The sequence below is a fragment of the Lontra canadensis genome, unplaced genomic scaffold, assembly GCF_010015895.1.
Source record: "Lontra canadensis isolate GAN:19392208 unplaced genomic scaffold, GSC_riverotter_1.0 scaffold114, whole genome shotgun sequence".
NCBI lineage: Eukaryota > Metazoa > Chordata > Mammalia > Carnivora > Mustelidae > Lontra > Lontra canadensis.
Window position 1 is genome coordinate 488,212 of NW_022631108.1, and position 18,279 is coordinate 506,490.

Sequence of the window (18,279 nt, forward strand, 5' to 3'; positions counted from 1 at the left end):
GCATCAATTTTCAGATTTGAGAAAATAACAACCTGCTCTGCCATTCAAGAGAATGGGAAAACACATAAAAAGCAGCCACAGAGTTCACAGGAAAAAAAAATATGCCTTCGACTCGGGGTGTGATCTCTGGGTCCTGGGATTGAGCTTCGCATCGGACTTCTGGTTCGGCAGGGAGTCTGCTTCTCCCTCTACCTCCCCGTCCCCTCCCACCACCGCCTGCCCCCATGCTTGTGCTCTCTCTCAAATGAATAAATAAAATCTTGAACAACAACAACAACAACCAAAATAACCTGTCTTTCAGAAACTACTGTTTTCTTACTCAATGAAGAGGAAGATGTCTTAAATTGTAGACTGATTCAAATTATATCACTAGGAAGGAAACAATCCATTCTTGCCTAGAAGATATAAGTCATTCAACACATAGGTACAGTTTCTAAGTAGCCTCGATTTACAACTAAAGTACAGAGCTCCAAATAAAGAGTTTGTGAAGACAAAATCCCACATTTATCTGAATTCTGTAGAGTTTACAGGAGACAGAACCCTGTGTCCACTTCACAGTCCAAACCTGATGCTGATTCCTTTTCACTTAGTCTGGTTTTGCTTTAAGTTTATCAAAACATTGCTTCATTTACATTTCACCTAAGCTTCACCCTTCCTCCAAATTTTATAATAACTCTATCTTTCCTTAGGTAAGATGTCCCATGGTTCTTCTAGTGTGCAGTCTCCCTTGTAGCAATGATCAATAAACCTATCTTTAGGGCACCTAGGTGGCTCAGTGGGTTAAAGCCTCTGCCTTTGGCTCAGGTCATGATCTCAGGGTCCTGGGATCAAGCCCCGCATCGGGCTCTCTGCTCAGCAGGGAGCCTGCTTCCCCCTCTCTCTCTGCCTGCCTCTCTGTCTACTTGTGACCTCTCTCTGTCAAATAAAGAAATAAAATCTTTACAAAAAATAAGCCTGTCTTTATTAGACTGAAGGTTTGTCTCTGGTGGTGTTTAGCTGATTGGACTAAGATGAATAACATAGAAATAGGATTCCAAAGATATTAAAACTTGCTTAATAAGAGAGCAGCCTCAAGCAAACACTATAAAGAAAATATGAGAATGTGACAAAATAGATAAACTAAAATGCAGCATCAAGGACTTATTATAAAAAGAGGATACTAAACAGAAGAACAATGTGTGTTTCAGCTACAAACTGGGCTTGGCTGCTTCCATGGATGTAATTCTGGGGGGAGAAAAAAAGACAAAATTAAATATTTAAATATACATTAACTTTTGATATTCTAATCCTAAAATTGGCTATTTTTGAGCCCTATGAAATTATTAATGCACCTGATTTACATAAGCATTGAGTCTGTGGAATTCGTCAGTAAAGAAACTGGAAAAAAATAAACACTATTTCTGTGTTATTTATTATTCATTTGTCTTTTCATTGTACTATGTTCTCAACAACAGAATATGTGAGAAACATAGTACTTCAGTGTACAAGACCATGAGGTACAATAATGTAAACTCCATGAAAGCAAAGATTGTTCTTGTTTACCACTGCATCTAATAATACTTAGCACAGTGCCTAGAAACAGTAGCTGCTCAAGTACTTGTGCATTTCAACTACTGTTTAGTTGAAAGCTGACTTTGATTCTTAGCCTCTTAGAGTCAAAAGAACTCACCAAATGTGATAAGGATAAGGAATTTTCCACTTTTAAAAGCACATTTCATTAACTGATCATCTAAGAGAGATTGAAAACCCAATTCCTTCACACCTTGGCAATGGTGTCACAAAATAATAATTATCTATATATGTATATCGATAATAATTATTAATAACTAATAATTAATAATTATTAAGGTTAACTTTGGTGTATAATGGAAAGAAATTCTGAACTTCCCTTACCACGTGTCCTGTGTGTGGATTCTTATGAGCATATGGTGGTCCTCTTATATGGTTCCACATTTGACCAGATGTCATAGCAAGCACAAAACACTAGGAAACAAAAAATAAGGAAATACTTATATAACATGGTGCAGCTGCTCCTATACTGATCAGACTAACAGGATGATGAAAAGCATGTCTGCTCAAGTAATACAGGAACCAAATTTTTTTCAGATGAGTAATTTTTGAATAAGGCTTGTATTTCACAAGAATCACTAACACTTACACTGAAAGGAAAACCCTATTTTAAAATTATATATAACCTGACAGATGTTTAAAAATTGAAAACTGAAGAGCCTTTTAGAAGAATATTTTCAAAGGAACTGCATATTTTCTTAGGGGTGACATCCTATCGTTGAGATTGGATAAAAAAGGAGTACAAGTTCCCACAAACTCTGGCCATGCTAATAAGATAATGGAGGAAACAAAATGATTTTAAGGCATGAGTAAATAAAATCCCCCTCACAGGTAAGAAATAAAAAACAAAATTCTACTTAACAATACAATATTGTATGCAAACAATTTTTTAAAAGTTTTGAGATGGTTTATTTCCTGAGGTTGTTACCCTTCTAGGTTTACTACATTCAAAGTATTTAAAAATCATTTTTCTACTTATCTAAGTACAGAATTATCATAGTTCTTTAAATAATTCATTATCCCCTAAGTAGTTTACTGTCTAAGTATTTGAAACACTTGTTTTCATTTACACATGACAGTACTCCTAAGAAATGTATACATTTTATTGAGAAAAAAATCAATTATAGAGATGCTGTTATTTAAAATACATCTTAATAGTTTTTTATTTTAAGCTTATAAAATTTTAAATTTATGTATATTTGACATACATTTATATATGCAAACAAGTTTTGTTCTAAAATTCACTCACCAAAGCTGCAAAAGCCCAACCAGTTTTATTAAAAAGAAATTCCATATTGCTTCTTCGAAGATACACAAGTCCACCAATAACAGCCAAAAGCAATCCCAACATAAGAGGACCAGCATAATTTGGGGGTCTAATTACTCTAATCTAATGGAAAGGAAAGAAAAAACGTTTTAAGTATGGAATTTACTTGTTAATTATATAGGTCAAACTAATTCAAAATGAAAGCAATCAAAACTAGTGTGGTTATTGTGATGAGCACCAGGTGTTGTATGGAAGTGTTAAATCTGTATTTTATACCCGAAACAGTTCACTATATTAAATTAATTAATTAATTTGAATTATTAAATAAAATAAAAATTTCTTTAAATAAAAACTTTAAAAGGAAAATCATACTTTTTCTTTTCATCCTAATCAAAAGAGTCTACAATGTATCCCCAAATGGGATGAGATAGGTACAGTATTCTGTTTAACTACAACACAACGTCTTTTAGATTAAGAAGTATTTTCCAAATACCACTAGATAGACCAATTCAGACCTCCCAGTAAGACTGGAAGAAGACAATGGAAGGGGTAACTTTCTACAAAGTAGGGAAACTTACATTGACATCAGTTCTGTCAGCAATCCACCGGGCAATCTGTTCAGCTGAAAAACCACGCACCTGCAACTCATATGTATCACCTCGCTTTGGTTTCCCTTTTGCAGGAAAGTTGATGAAAGTTGGAGCTGAATTCATGTTTAGCTGAATAAAAAGAAGTCCATGAAAATATAAGTTATCAAGAAAATAATCTTAATAGCAAATATTACCTTGAAATTTAGGCATTTTACAAAGATGAGGAAGCCCAGGTTTAGGTAGGTCAAGCGATTTGCCTAAGGAAAGTGAAAAGTGGTGGAATCAGGATTCAAACCCAAGACTGCCTGTGACCTTAATTAGTACACTTCCCTGACCAAATATTAACTCTGAGCTAGGAAACCTATACTCTACTCCTTTAGAATGGAAAATCTCCCATATCACAAACATTTTAATCTGTTCAGAAATAACACAAAAAGAACACATTTGCAAGAACTAAAATTGCCTTTTGTAGCTGAAATAAACTCCAAATTGAGTACATTTTCAGTCTGAGTAAACAAGATAGTACTCTAAAACTAAAGTGAAAATCAATACAAAATGGTAGTCATGTGCAGAAATAGTTAATTCTAAAAGTTTCTTAAGTGTTTACTGATAAGCATCACATTCTCAATAATGTGACCAATGTATTCTTAAAGAAGACAACATTGGAATTATTTAGGTAAAGAAACCATAACTGACTCATCTGCCTTATATCTTTCCTGATATAACTGTATTTGTAGAAAAGAGAAAGTCTAAGTACAGGGAAAAGATGCTGACCAACAGATGCAAATATTCAGGTCCTCTCAACAGGTAACCCTATAAGGGAGATTAGCTTGTATGAGACATTTATAATTTAAAGACATCAGACAATAAAACAATCTAACTCCCTTGCTTTGATCCTATATTCACAACAAAACCCTTTAACAGTAATGTTTTAGACTTTCCCATAAGGAAGGAGAACATAGTGATTAATGGATGTGATTATTTTGGTCTCCTTGGCAAATTAATGAATAGATGAGTCCTTTAGTTTCCAATGTCCACAGATTTTTAGTTTGGTAAGTGCATACAAGGTCTCCAGAACTAGATAAATTCTGGCTACACTGTTAAAAATTCAATTTCAGAGTCTGAAAAGCTAAGAACCAGACCCTAGACAGTGTTCACTCCACAAACTACTACCCAAACTTCAGGCTGAAATCTTTTTTAAAATTTGTATGTATGTAATCTCTACACCCAATACGGGGTTGCTGGAACTCACTATCTTGCGATCAAAAGTCACATGTTCTCCCAACTGAACCAGGGAGGTGCCTTTAAGACAAAATCATCAATATTTAACTATATCACTTTTGGATTTAAAAAAAAATGTATAAAAATCTAGGTAATATATGAATCCATTTCCCTTAGGAAATAAAAATAGTTCCAACTGCAATCAATTCTAGCAGCCACTATTATTTTTTTTCAAGATTTTATTTATTTATTTGACAGAGAGAGAGACAGTGAGAGAGGAAACACAAGCAGGGGATTGGAAGAGGGAGTAGCAGGCTCTCCGCTGAGAAGGGAGCCCAATGTGAGGCTCCATTCCAGGACCCTGGGATCATGACCTGAGCCGAAAACAGATGCTTAATGCCTGAGCTACCCAGGCACCCCTGGCAACCACTATTATTATTTCTAGACCTTTCTGAATTTATTCATATACATGTGTATATACCAACAGAAAACACAATATTGCTTTCTGTTTGAACACAAATGGTATCATATTAACTATAATATTCTACAATTTTCTTTTTATATGCAGCCATGTTTGAAAGATCTATCCATGATTGTGTGTGTGTGTGTGTGTGTGTGTGTGTGTGTGTACACGCCTCACTCTTTCAGATTACTAAGAAACTATGCTATTGTTGGACTTTGGTCTTTTTTTTTCCAGTTAAACATAATGTTGCACTGAAGAGCCACATACATATCTTCCTGTATACCCACTAAGAGTTTTTCTCCAAAGATGGACTTGTTAGGTCACAGGGTAGAAACATTTGAAATTAAAATGGATAGAGTCAACCTGCTTTCCAAAGTGACTGTACCAATTTATACTTCTATCCATCAATAAAGGAAGGTATCTATTTCTCTATATTTTTACCATAAGTTTGTATAATGGGTAAATATTGTGCATCACAATTCTTGTAACTTGTATTTTCATAATTACTAGTATAAGAACTTTATACCCGGGGCGCCTGGGTGTCTCAGTGGGTTAAAGCCTCTGCCTTCGGCTCGGGTCATGATCCCAGGGTCCTGGGAAAGAGCCCCGCATCAGGCTCTCTGCTCGGCGGAGAGTCTGCTTCTCTTCCTCTCTCTCTGCCTGCCTCTCTGCCTACTTGTAATCTCTGTCTGTCAAATAAGTAAATAAAATCTTTAAAAAAAAAGAACTTTATACCAAATCAGCCCTTTAAAAATATTCTGTAGACTAAAGACACAAATCAACAGAGTGAAAAGGCAATCTATGAAATGGGAGAAAATATCTCCAAATCATATATCTGATAAAGGGTTAATATCTACAATATATGAAGAACTACAATTCAACTAAAGAAAAAACAAACAAACAAAAAACAAACCCAAACAGATTAAAAACTGGGCAGAGGATGTGAATAGATGTTTCTCAAAAAAAGATAAAGAAGTGAGCAACAAGCACATGAAAAGATGCTCTACATCACTTAATCATTAGGGAAATACAACTCAAAACTATAATGAAATACCACTCAATACCCATTAGAATGGCTACTATCAAACAAAACAAAACAAAACAACTAAAAAATAAGTGTTGCTGAGGAAGTAAAGAAACTGGAACCCCTGTGTGTACTGCTGGTGGGAATATGAAATGGTGCAACCTCTACAGAAAACAGGATGGAGGTTCCTTAAAAAATTAAAAATGGAACATGATCCAGGAATTTCAATTCTAGGTGTATATACCTGAAAGGACTGAATGCAGGGTCTCCAAGAGATATTTGTACACTTACTTTCACAGCAGCATTATTCACAATAGCCAAAAGATGGAAGCAACTCAAGTGTCCATCAATAGATTAATGGTTAAATAAAAGGTGCTATATACATACATTTTCAGCCTCAAAAAAGAAAAAAAAATTTGGCACATGCTACAACATGGATAAACTTTGAGGACATAATGCTAAGTGAAATAAAGCATGTCACAAAAAGACCAATATTGTACATTTATTTTTTTAAAGATTTTATTATTTATTTGACAGAGCGAGAGAGAGCACAAGTAGGGAGAGTAGCAGATGGAAGGAGAGGAAGAGGTAGGCTCCCCACTGAGCAAGGAGCCGGCTCAATCCCAGGACCCTAGGATCATGACCTGAGCCAAAGGCAGATGTTTAATGGACTGAGACACCCAGGCACCCGGTATAATTACATTTATATGAGGTACCTACAGTAGTCAAAGTCATAGAGACTGAAAGTAGAATAGTAGTCACCAGGGGCTATGAGAAAAGGGAGTGGGGAATTATTTAATGGGTAATGAATTTCAGTTTTATAAAATAAAAAGAGTTCTGGAGATTCGCTGCACAACAATGTGAGTCAACTTAGCGCTAGTGAATTTTATATTTAAGATTGATAAAGACAACACATTATATGTTATATATATTTTCCCACATATACTGTGGCATATGACACTACTATTTGGAGAAAGATTTTAATTTCTTCCACAAATGGATATACTACCATTCTCATACCACTAACTCTAAATATAGTTCTAAAATAGGCATCAATTATGAAAAGCTATTTGATGTAAAAGAAAATTAGTTTTGTATTTTTATAAATCACTAACAGAAATCCCTTGTGTATATTGTTAAAATAAGTGGAATTACAATTTTTAATTTCTAAAACAATACCACAGCTTGAATAACAGACAATGAGAAAGCAATTTTTTAAACTCAGAAATTGTTTCCTTTGGTCTAATAAAGGCTAAATGCACTCATCTTTTAGGTTGTAGCATTTTTTTTAAGATTTTATTTATTTATTTGACATACAGAGATCACAAGTAGACAGAGAGGCAGACAGAGAGAGAGAGGAGGAAGCAGGCTCCCTGCTGAGCAGAGAGCCTGAGGCGGGGCTTGATCCCAGGACCCTGAGATCATGACCTGAGCTGAAGGGAGAGGCCCTAACCCACTGAGCTACCCAGGCGCCCCTGTAGCATGTTTTATAAATGTACTTGTTTTGCTTTGTGGGGCTGTGACTGGAATATGACTGGCACAATGACATACTGTAAAATGGTAATATTAAGCTGTTTGATATTTATTGAATATCCTTATGTACTTAACACTGATAGCTATAGGATGTTGGCTCTGCTCTTAAGTAAGTGATTATATTCTAAGATGAACTGTCAAACAACTATAGGGCTAATTTTACTATGAGGTAGAATGTGGATACATGTATAATAGAAATATAAGGAAAATAGTATGGCAACACAAGAAAAGGGATGACTCACATTTCATTTGGAAGATCTGAAAAGGCCGCAAGGGAGTATGTGAAATGAGGCTTAAAGGTAAGTGGAATTTTGAGAGGGGAGAGAAACAATCAATGATACTGAAATAAGACAGTATATGACATAATATAAATAGAGGTTGTTATGCATCTGGAGTAAAGAGTGCATGAATGGAAAACTAAGGAATTTTGGCTTTAGTCTAATGTCACTATTTTCAAAAGTATGTTCCACAGAATCTAAGCAAAATCCTTCATTAACTAGTCCAATAATTTGGGAAGTTCTGCATATCACAGCCCACTACTGGATTTGAAAAATAACACACACCAGCATGTTAAAGTCTATGAAAAGTCCTGTGTTGGGAGACAATTCTCCATAGGTTTCTTGTGTTTCTGCACATGTTGCATTAAGAGGAATTGACTACCTTTGTTCTGGATGATTTTCTCAAGGGTGTTTGTATAGCCTTAGAAGATAGAAACAGACCCCCTCCAAAGCAAAGGGCATGCATGCTTAATACCTTTTCTAGGATTTTCTAAAGCTTGGAGATACTCTCCCATAATGCAAACCATTTTCCTTCATTGCATCATCCTATGGAAAGTGGGGCTTGGGGAAATGGTGCAAGAAAGTGCTGATACTTTGGATACCATCATTACTGTGAATAATATAAAGTCCTTTAACTCTGACCCAGGAGTATAATCTCTTCTGCTAGTATCTATGAAACTATGGTAGTGTAACTTATTATCTTGTAAGCAGAATAAAACCCTCAGATCCTTCATAGGTCATGATACCCTGAAGTAAAAAATAACATTAAATTTTGTTTACCCTCAAGGTTCCCAAATTTAATTTTTCCCAACTATTCTTATTAATACTCTCCAGAGAGGTGCCTGGGTGGCTCAGTTGGTTAAGCGTCTGACTCATGATTTCAACTCAGGTCATAATCTCACGGTCCTGGGATTGAACCCTGTGCCAGCCTCTGGACTCAGTGGGGAGTCTGCTAGAGATTCTCTCCCTCTGCTCCTCCCCTCAACTCACATGCACACGTACTCTCTCTCTTAAATGAATAAATCTTCAAAAAAAATACTCTCCAGACAAAACTCTAGAAACTGTTACAGAGGTAACAGGGAGAGTGTACTATATGGATGGTGGCAAGTGAAACAGTTGAAAGTACTAATTCAAATGAAAGATGTTACCCTGTCCCCTAAGAGGAGGTGGAAGGCTGAGAAATTCTTGTGAAGTTCATATTCCAGGGGTATAGTCTCACTAAAAAACAGAGACCTAATCATACGACCATAGAACACACCCATCCCACCTTACTAAAGGCCAATACAGCAGTTCATTTTAACCAGTACATCATGTCTGGCTATGAAACCAAAAGTCAAAAAAACATGATTTGAAGACACAGAGCAAGTATCATAACTAGACACGACAAGGATGTTGGAATTATCAGATCGGGAATTTTTAAAATCTATGGTTAATATGCTAATAGAACTAATGGATAATACAGCATGCAAAAACAAATGGGTACTGTAAAAAGAGAGGTAGAAATCCTAAAAAAGAACCAAAAAGAAATGCTGGAGATGAAAAACACTATAACTGAAAGAAAAATGCCTTTGATGGGCTTATTAGTACACTAGACATGGCTGAGGAAGAAATCTCTCTGAGCTAGAGGATCTATTAACAGAATCCTCAAAAACTGAAAGGCAGAGAATAAAGACTAAAAGGAACAGAACAGAATATTCAAGGACCATAGGTCAACTACTACAAAAGATGTAACATACACATAATGGGAATACCAGAAGAACAGAGAAAGGAACAGAAGAAATACTTAAAACAGTAATGATTGAGAATCCCTCAAACTAACATCTCACTCCACACCATAGATTCAGGAAGTTCCAAGAATATCAAGCAGAGTAAATGCCAAAAAAATATACCCAGGCATATCATTTTTGAACTATAGATAGTCAAAGAAAAAAAAAAAAACAACCTGAAAGAAGCCAGAGGAATACAACACCTTCCTCACAGAAGAAGAAAGATGAGAATTACTTCCAACTTCTCTTTAGAAACCATCCAAGGAAGAAGAGAGTGAAATATTTAAAGCGTGAAGAGAAAAAAAAAAAAAACACCAACTTAGAATTCTGCACCCTAAGAAATTATTCTTCAAAAGTGGAGGAGAAATATACTGTCTTAGACAAACAAAAACTAAAGGAATTTCATGCAAGAAATGTTAAAAAAAGTTCATAGAGACAAGGAAAATAAGAAAGGTTAGAAACTTGGATCCACATAAAGGAAGGGAGAACACTGAAGAAGAAAAAAGTGAGAATAAAATACTTTTCTTTTTCTGTTTAAGATTTTATTTATTTATTTATTTCTTTATTAAATTTTTAAAAAAGATTTTATTTATTTATTTGACAGACAGAGATCACAAGCAGGCAGAGAGGCAGGCAGAGAGAGAGGAGGAAGCAGGCTCCTTGCTGAGCAGAGAGCCCGATGCGGGGCTCGATCCCAGGACCCTGAGATCATGACCTGAGCCAAAGGCAGCGGCTTAACCCACTGAGCCACCCAGGCGCCCCTAAGATTTTATTTTTAAGTAATCTCTATACCCAACATGGAGCTGAACTCATAACCCTGAGACCAAGAGCTGCGTGGTCCACTGACTAGGTCAGCCAGGTGTCCCTATTTTTCTTATTCTAAATTTACCTAAGAGATGATAACAGTTTATTCAAAGTAATATCAACAATGTATTCAATTGTGTATGCATTTATGTATATTTAAATATAACTGAAATAAGTGACAGAAATGATACAAGGGATGGGAGACAGAAGTTAGGAATATATTTTTTTTATTTTAAGTTACTCACACATCCCATGAAGTAGTATAATGTTATGTGAAAGTGGATGGGGATGGTGCCTGGGTGGCTCAGTTGGTTAAGTGTCCAACTCTTGATTTCAGCTCAGGTCATGATCTCAGGGTTGTGAGATTGAAAACCGTGCCGGACTCTGCAATGGGTGTGGAGCCTGCTTAAGATTCTCTCCCTCCCTCTCTTCTGCCCCACCGCCAGCACTTGTGTGCATGCTCTTTCTCTAAAAAAAGAAAAAAAAGTGGACTTGAATTAGCTATAAAGGTATATTGCAAATTCTATGGCAATCACTAAAAAAGGGGGAAAAAATAGTATAACCAATATGCTAAGAAAGGAGAGAAAATGAAATCACATAAAATGTTTAGCTATACAAAAGGCAGAAAAGGAATGGAAAATAAAAATAGAAACAATGACTAAGGGCAACAAATGGAAAACAGTAATGAATACAGTGCGTATTAGTCCAACTGCATAAATAATCCAAATACATAAATAATATGAGTATCAGTAGTCTAAACATAGGCTCAAAAAACAAGACCCAAAGGGCGCCTGGGTGGCTCAGTGGGTTAAGCCTCTGCCTTCGGCTCAGGTCATGATCTCAGGGCCCTCGGATCAAATCCTGCATCGGGCTCTCTGCTTGGCAGGGAGTCTGCTTCCCCCTCCCTCAGCCTGCCTCTCTGCTTACTTGTGATCTCTCTCTCTCTGTGTCAAATAAATAAATAAATAAATCTTAAAACAACAACAACAACAACAACAAAAAACAAGACCCAAGTGTATGTTGACTACAAGAAACCCACTTTATTTTTATTTTTTTTAAGAAACCAACTTTAAATAGAGAGACATACAGATGAAATATATGGATAATACATAGATTAAAAGGATGGAGGAAAATATACTCTGCTAACACTAATCAGAAGAAAACAGGAATAGCTGTATTAACTTTAGATGGAGCAGATTTCAAAATATGGAGATATTAGAGATTAAAAAAGGGCATTCATTACATGATGATCAAGGGGTCAATTCTCCAAAAAGACATAACAATCTTTAATACGTATGTGCCTAACAACAGTGTCAAACTATGTGAGACAAAATCTAATAGACCTGAAAGGAGAAATAGATGAATCAACTATCATAGTTGGAGACTTCAATAGCCCTCTTCAACACCCAATGGACAGATCCAGCAGGCAAAAAATCAGTAAGGATATGGCTGAACTCAATACCACCTTCAATTAACTAGATATAATTGATATCTACAGACTAACTTCACCCAAAAAAGCACAATTCACATTCTTCTCAAACTCACACGAAACACTCACCAAGACAAACCACATTATGGGCTATAAAACACACCCTAACAAATTTAAAGTATAGAAATCATACAATGTTGGACCCTTAGACAATAATGGAATTGAACTAGAAACCATAACAGAAAAAGAACTAGAAAATCCCCAAATACATGAAAATTAAATGATACATTTCTAATTAACACATGGTCAAGGACAAAATCTCAAGAAATTCAGAAAGATTTTGAACTAAATGAAAAGGGAAACACAACTTATCAAAATCTGTGGGGTAGAGCAAAAAATGGCTAGAGGGAAATTTATAACACTGAATGCATATTAGAGGAAAAATATCTAAATCAATAATTTAAGTTTCCCCCTTAGGAAACCAAAGAAAAGAACAAATTAAATCCAAACTTAGCAGACAATAATAAGAATTAGAGCAGAAATAAACAAAATTGAAAATAGTCAATAGAAAAATCAATGAAACCAAAAGCTTGTTCTTTGAAAAGGTCAAAGAAATCGATAAGTGTATGGCCAAACTAAGAAGAAGAGAAGACAACAAATACTAGTATCAGATATGAAAGAGAGGACACCACTATAGATCCTATATGGACATTAAAGGGACAGTATAAAAAAAACTACAAACAATGCTATGCTTACAAATTTTATAACCTACATGTAATGGACCAGTTCTTTGAAAGACACAATTTACCAACACTCATACAAAAAGAAATTTAAAAATCTGAATAGGCCCATATCTATTAAAAAATCTGAACCAAAAATAATAACCCTCCAAAATAGAAAGCAACAGACTCAGATGAATTCAATGGTAAAGTCTATGAACATATAAAGAAGAAATTATACCAATTTCTACAATCTCTTTCAGAAGATAGAGCAGAAGGAATCTCTGTCTCTGTCTCTGTCTCTGTCTCTCTCTCTGCAAAAATAAATAAATAAAACTTAGAAAAAGGGGCAACTGAGTGGCTCAGTTAGTTGAGCAGCTGACTCCTGGTTTCAGCTCGGGTCATGATCTCAGGGTTGTGAGATCCAGCCCTGTCTCGGGCTCTATGCTCAGAAGGGAGTCGGCTTCGGATTCTTTCTTTCTCTCTCTCTCTCCTCTCCCCCTCCCCCTGCTCTCCCTCTCTAAAAATAAGTAAATAAATCTTAAAAATAGAAGATAAGCATAGGGAATACATGCAGCTCCATCTACATTGCCAGCATTATCCTCATATCCAAAACAGACAAAGACATAAGAAAACCATAGACTGATGTCCCTCATGAATACAGATGCAAGAACTCTAAACAAAATATTAGCAAATTAAATCAATAATGTACAAAAAGAATTATACACCACAACCAAGGAGGATTTATTCTAAGCATGCAAGGGTGGTTCAATATTAATACTCAATTAATACAAAGAAACAACAAGTGTTGGTGAGAAGGTGGAGAAAAAGGAACCCATTTGCACTGTTAGTGGCAGTGCAAACTGGTATAGTCACTGTGGAAAACAGCATGGAGTTTCCTCAAAAAGTTAAAAATACAACTACCCTATGATCCAGTAATTGTACCACTGGGTATTTACCCAAAAAATACAAAAACACCAATTCAAAGGGATATATGCACCTCTATGTCTGTAGCAGCATTATTTATAATAACCAAGGTATAGAAACAGCCTAAGAGTCCATCAATAGACAAACGGATAAAGAAGATGTAGTACATATGTATGTGGTATATGTATGCATTGGAATGTAATTCAGCCATAAAAAAGAATGAAATCTTGTCATTTGCAAAGACATGGATGGAACCAGAGAGCATAATGTTAAGTGAAATAAGTTATCCAGAGAAGGATAAATACCATATTTCAGTCACATTGTGGAATCTGAAAAATAAAACAAATGAGCAAAGAAAAAAAAGAGACAAACCAAGAAACAGACTCAACAGTAGAGAACTAATGGTTACTAGAAGGGAGGTGGGTGGGAGGGGTGGATGAAATAGGTGTTGGGGATTAAGGAGTGCACTTGTGATGAGCACTGTAGGATGTATGGAATTGTTGAATCATTATATTGTACACCTGAAACTAATATAGTACTGTATGTTAACTATATTAGAATTAAGACAAAATTTAAAAATCAATTAATGCAATCTATCGTAATAGGCTAAAAAGAACCACATTATCTTATCAATTGATACAGGAAAAACGTTTGACAGAATCCAAACTACCCATGATAAAATCTCTCAGTAAACAAGGATTAGAGGGGAGCTTCCTCAACTTGATAAAGAACATCTACCAAAATACTACAGCTAACATTATAGCTAATGATGAGAAACTAAACGCTCTTCTACTAAGTTCAGGTACAAGAATGGCCTTTGTTACAAATCCTTTGGTACAAGAATGGCCTTTATCACCAATCCTTTTTAACATCATCCTAGAAGTTCTAGCTAATGCAAGAAGGCAAAAATGAAATAAAAGGAATATATTTGGTAAGGAAGGAAAAAAAACTGACTTTGTTCATAGATGACATGATTATCTCTGTAAAAGATCTAAAAGAATCAACCAAAATAACTCTTGTAATAAGCGATTATACCAAGGTGGCATGATACAAATTTAATATACAAAAGTCAATTGTTTTCATATATAGGAATAATGAACAAGAGAAATTTTAAATAAAAAATACCATTTACATTAGCATCCCCCCATATTTTGTTAGTATAAACCTAACAAAGTATGTACAAGATCAATATGAGGAAAACTAACAAAACTCTGATAAAAAGAAATCAAAGAAGAACTAGCAAGGGGTGCCTGGGTGGCTCGGTTGGTTAAGCAGCTGCCTTTGGCTCAGGTCATGACCCCAGGGTCCTGGGATAGAGATCTGCATTGGGCTCTTTGCTCAGTGGGGAGCCTGCTTCTCCCTCTGCCTGCCACTCCCCCTGCTTGTGCTCTCTCTCTCTCTCTGACAAATAAATGAAAAATCTTTAGAAAAAAAGAACTAGTGAAATGGAGAGGTATTTCACGTTGAAGGATAGGAAGACTCAATATTGTCAAGATGGCTTCCCAGCTTCATCTATACATTCAATGCATCCTGTCAAAATCCCACCATGTATGTTTGTAGATATTGACAAAGTGATTCTAATGTTTACATGGAGAGGAAAGACTCAGAATAACCAACACAATACTGAAGGAGAACAAAATTGGAAAACTGTCACTACCCAGCTTCAAACTATGGTAATCAAGAGAGTGTGGTATTGGCCAAAAACAAATATATCAATAGCACAGAAGAGCACAGAACAGAAAGCCCAGAAATAGACCCACATAAATATAGTCTACTGATCACTGACAAAGAAAAAAGGCAATTAATGGAAAAAGGGGGGAGCCTGGGTGGTTCAGTCAGTTAAGCATCAGATTCCTGATTTCAGTTCAAGTCATGATCTCATGGGTCCCCACACTTTCTCATCCTCTCTCTCTTCTCTAAAAAATAAATAAATTAAGGGATGCCTGGGTGGCTCAGTCAGTTAAGCATCTGCCTTCCCTGATCTCCCTGATCAGCAGGGAGCCGGCTCTTCCCTCTCCCTCTGCTGCTCCCCCAGAGTGTGCTCCCTCTCTCTCTCTCTGACAAGTAAATATTTTAAAAATAAATAAATAAAATTAATTAATTTAAAACTAAAAACAAATGGAGAAAGGACAGTCTTTTCAACAAATGGTGTTAAAACAACTAGACATCTTATGCTGAAAAAATAAAAAATAAATAAATTAAAAAAAACCTAGACATCCACAAGCTTAAATAAATAAATAACCCACATAATCTAGACACAGACCTTATACTTTTCATAAAAATTAATTCAAAATGGATCATAGACATAAATACAAAAGGAAAAAATATAAAACTCCTAGAAGGTAACATAGGAGAAAACCTTGATGACCATGGATATAGTGATGACTTCTTAGATACAATACCAAAGACAAGATCCATGACAGAAATAACTAATAAGTAGTACTTCCTTAAAATTTAAAACTTCTGCTTGGTGAAAAACAAAGTCAAGAGACTGAGATGACAAACCACAGACAAAAAATTTGCAATACACACATCTGATAAATGACTGTTCTCTAAGATATGCAAAGAACTCTTAAAATTCAACAATAAGAGAACAAATGAGCTGATTAAAAAATGGGCCAAAGACCTTAACAAGCATTTCATTAAAGAAGATGTATGAATGGTAAATAAGCTTTTGAAAATATTCTCTAAGAAGGAAATAATCAATAAAACTAAGAGGCAGCCTATGGAGCAAGAGAAGATACTTGCAAATAACATTATCTGATAAAGGGTTAGTATCCAAAATCGATAAAGAATTTATCAAACTCACACCCCCCAAAATAATCCAGTTAAGAAATGAATAGACATTTTCCCAAAAAAGACATGCAGATGGCTAACTGACACATGGAAAGATGCTCAACATCACTCATCATCAGGGAAATACAAATCAAAACAACAATGAGATATCATCTCACACTGGTCAGAATGGCTAAAATTAACATTACAAGAAAAAAACAGGTGTTGGCAAGGATGTGGAGAAAGGGGAATCCTCTTACACTGTTCATGGGAATGAAAACTGGTGTGGACACTCTGGAAATCAGCTTGGGGGTTCCTCGAAAACTTAAAAATAAAACCAACCTATTACCCAGCAATTACACAACTAGATATTCATCCACGGGATACAAAAATACAGATTTGAAGGAGTACATGCACCCTGATGTTTAGGGCAGCATTATCAATAACAGCAAAACTATGGAAAGAACCCAAACATGCATCGATTGATGGATAGAGAAGATGTGGTAGAAGATGGAATATTACTCAGCCATTAAAAAGCATGAAATCTTGCCATTTGCAATAATCTGGATGGAGCTAGGAGTTTATCATGCTAAGCAAAATAAGCCAGTCAGAGAAGACAAATGCCATATGATTTCACTCCTATGTGGAATTTAAGAAACAAAACACATGAACATATGGGAAGGGGAAAAAGAGTGAAACAAACCAGAAGAGACTCTTAATGGTAGAAAATAAACTGAAGGCTGATGGAGGGAGGAAGGTGGGGGATGGGCTAGATGGCAGATGGTTATTAAGGAGGGCACTTGTTATGAGGAGCACTAGGTGTTGTATGTAAGTGAAGAATCACTGAATTCTACTCCTGAAACTAATATTTCACTGTATGTTAACTAAAAATTAAATTAAAATGTGAAAAAAAAGTTTTCTTTACCTATTTTTAGAAAAAAGAGAGAAGATGCTCTATATGATGTGTCATCAGGGAAATACAAATTAAAAAAATAATAGTAAGATACCACTACATGACTATTAGAAAGGCCAAAATGCAGAATACTGACAACATCAAATACGGGTGAATATGTGGAATAACACAGACCCTAATTTATTGCTCTTGGGAATGAAAAATGATACAGCCAGGTTGGAAGATTGGCAGTTTCTTACAAAACTAAACATACTTTTATCATATGATCCAGCAATTGCACTCCTTGATATTTACCCAAAGGAGTTAGAAACTTACATCTGGGGACGCCTGGGTGGCTCAGTTGGTTAAGCGGCTGCCTTCGGCTCAGGTCATGATCCCAGCGTCCTGGGATCGAGTCCCACATCGGGCTCCTTGCTCGGCGGGGAGCCTGCTTCTCCCTCTGCCTCTGCCTGCCTCTCTGTCTGCCTGTGCTTGCTCACTCTCTCTCCCTCTGTCTCTGACAAATAAATAAATAAAATCTTTAAAAAAAAAAAAAAAAAAAAAGAAACTTACATCTGCACAAAAGCCAACATATGGATGTTTATGAGGAGTTGTAATCATAATTGCTGAAATTTGGAGGCAATTAAGATGTCTTTCAACACATGAAATGTATAAAGAAACTCTGGTATATCCAGACAATAGAGCATTATTCAGCACTACAAAGAAATGAGCTAGCTATCAAGTCATGAAAAGACAAGCAGAAGCTTTTAGTACTATTAGTAAGTGAAAGAAGTGAACGTGAAAAGTCTACATACTGTATGATTGTAACTATATGATACTTTGGAAAAAGCAAAACATGGAAATGATAAAAATCTCAGTGGTTACCAAGGGTTGGCAGGAGGGATGAATTGGCAGAGTATGGAGGATTATTAGGACAGTGAAAACACTCTTTATAATACCATACTGATGGATATGTATCATTATATATTTGTCTAAGCCAAGAGAATATACAAGAACACAAG

General features: G+C 35.6%; 1 protein-coding gene across 2 annotated transcripts in view; it reads right to left on the minus strand.

The window, feature by feature from the left end:
• The window catches only part of MAGT1 (magnesium transporter 1), a 77,894-nt gene that overhangs the window by 17,473 nt on the left and 42,142 nt on the right, over window positions 1–18,279 (minus strand). For both annotated transcript variants that reach the window (XM_032840600.1, XM_032840601.1), the window contains exons 4-7: window positions 3,415–3,555; window positions 2,819–2,959; window positions 1,894–1,983; window positions 1,161–1,224 (exon numbers count right to left, since the gene is read on the minus strand). In XM_032840600.1, coding sequence (XP_032696491.1) covers window positions 1,161–1,224; window positions 1,894–1,983; window positions 2,819–2,959; window positions 3,415–3,555 — 436 coding nt within the window. The remainder of the gene's footprint in view (window positions 1–1,160; window positions 1,225–1,893; window positions 1,984–2,818; window positions 2,960–3,414; window positions 3,556–18,279) is intronic.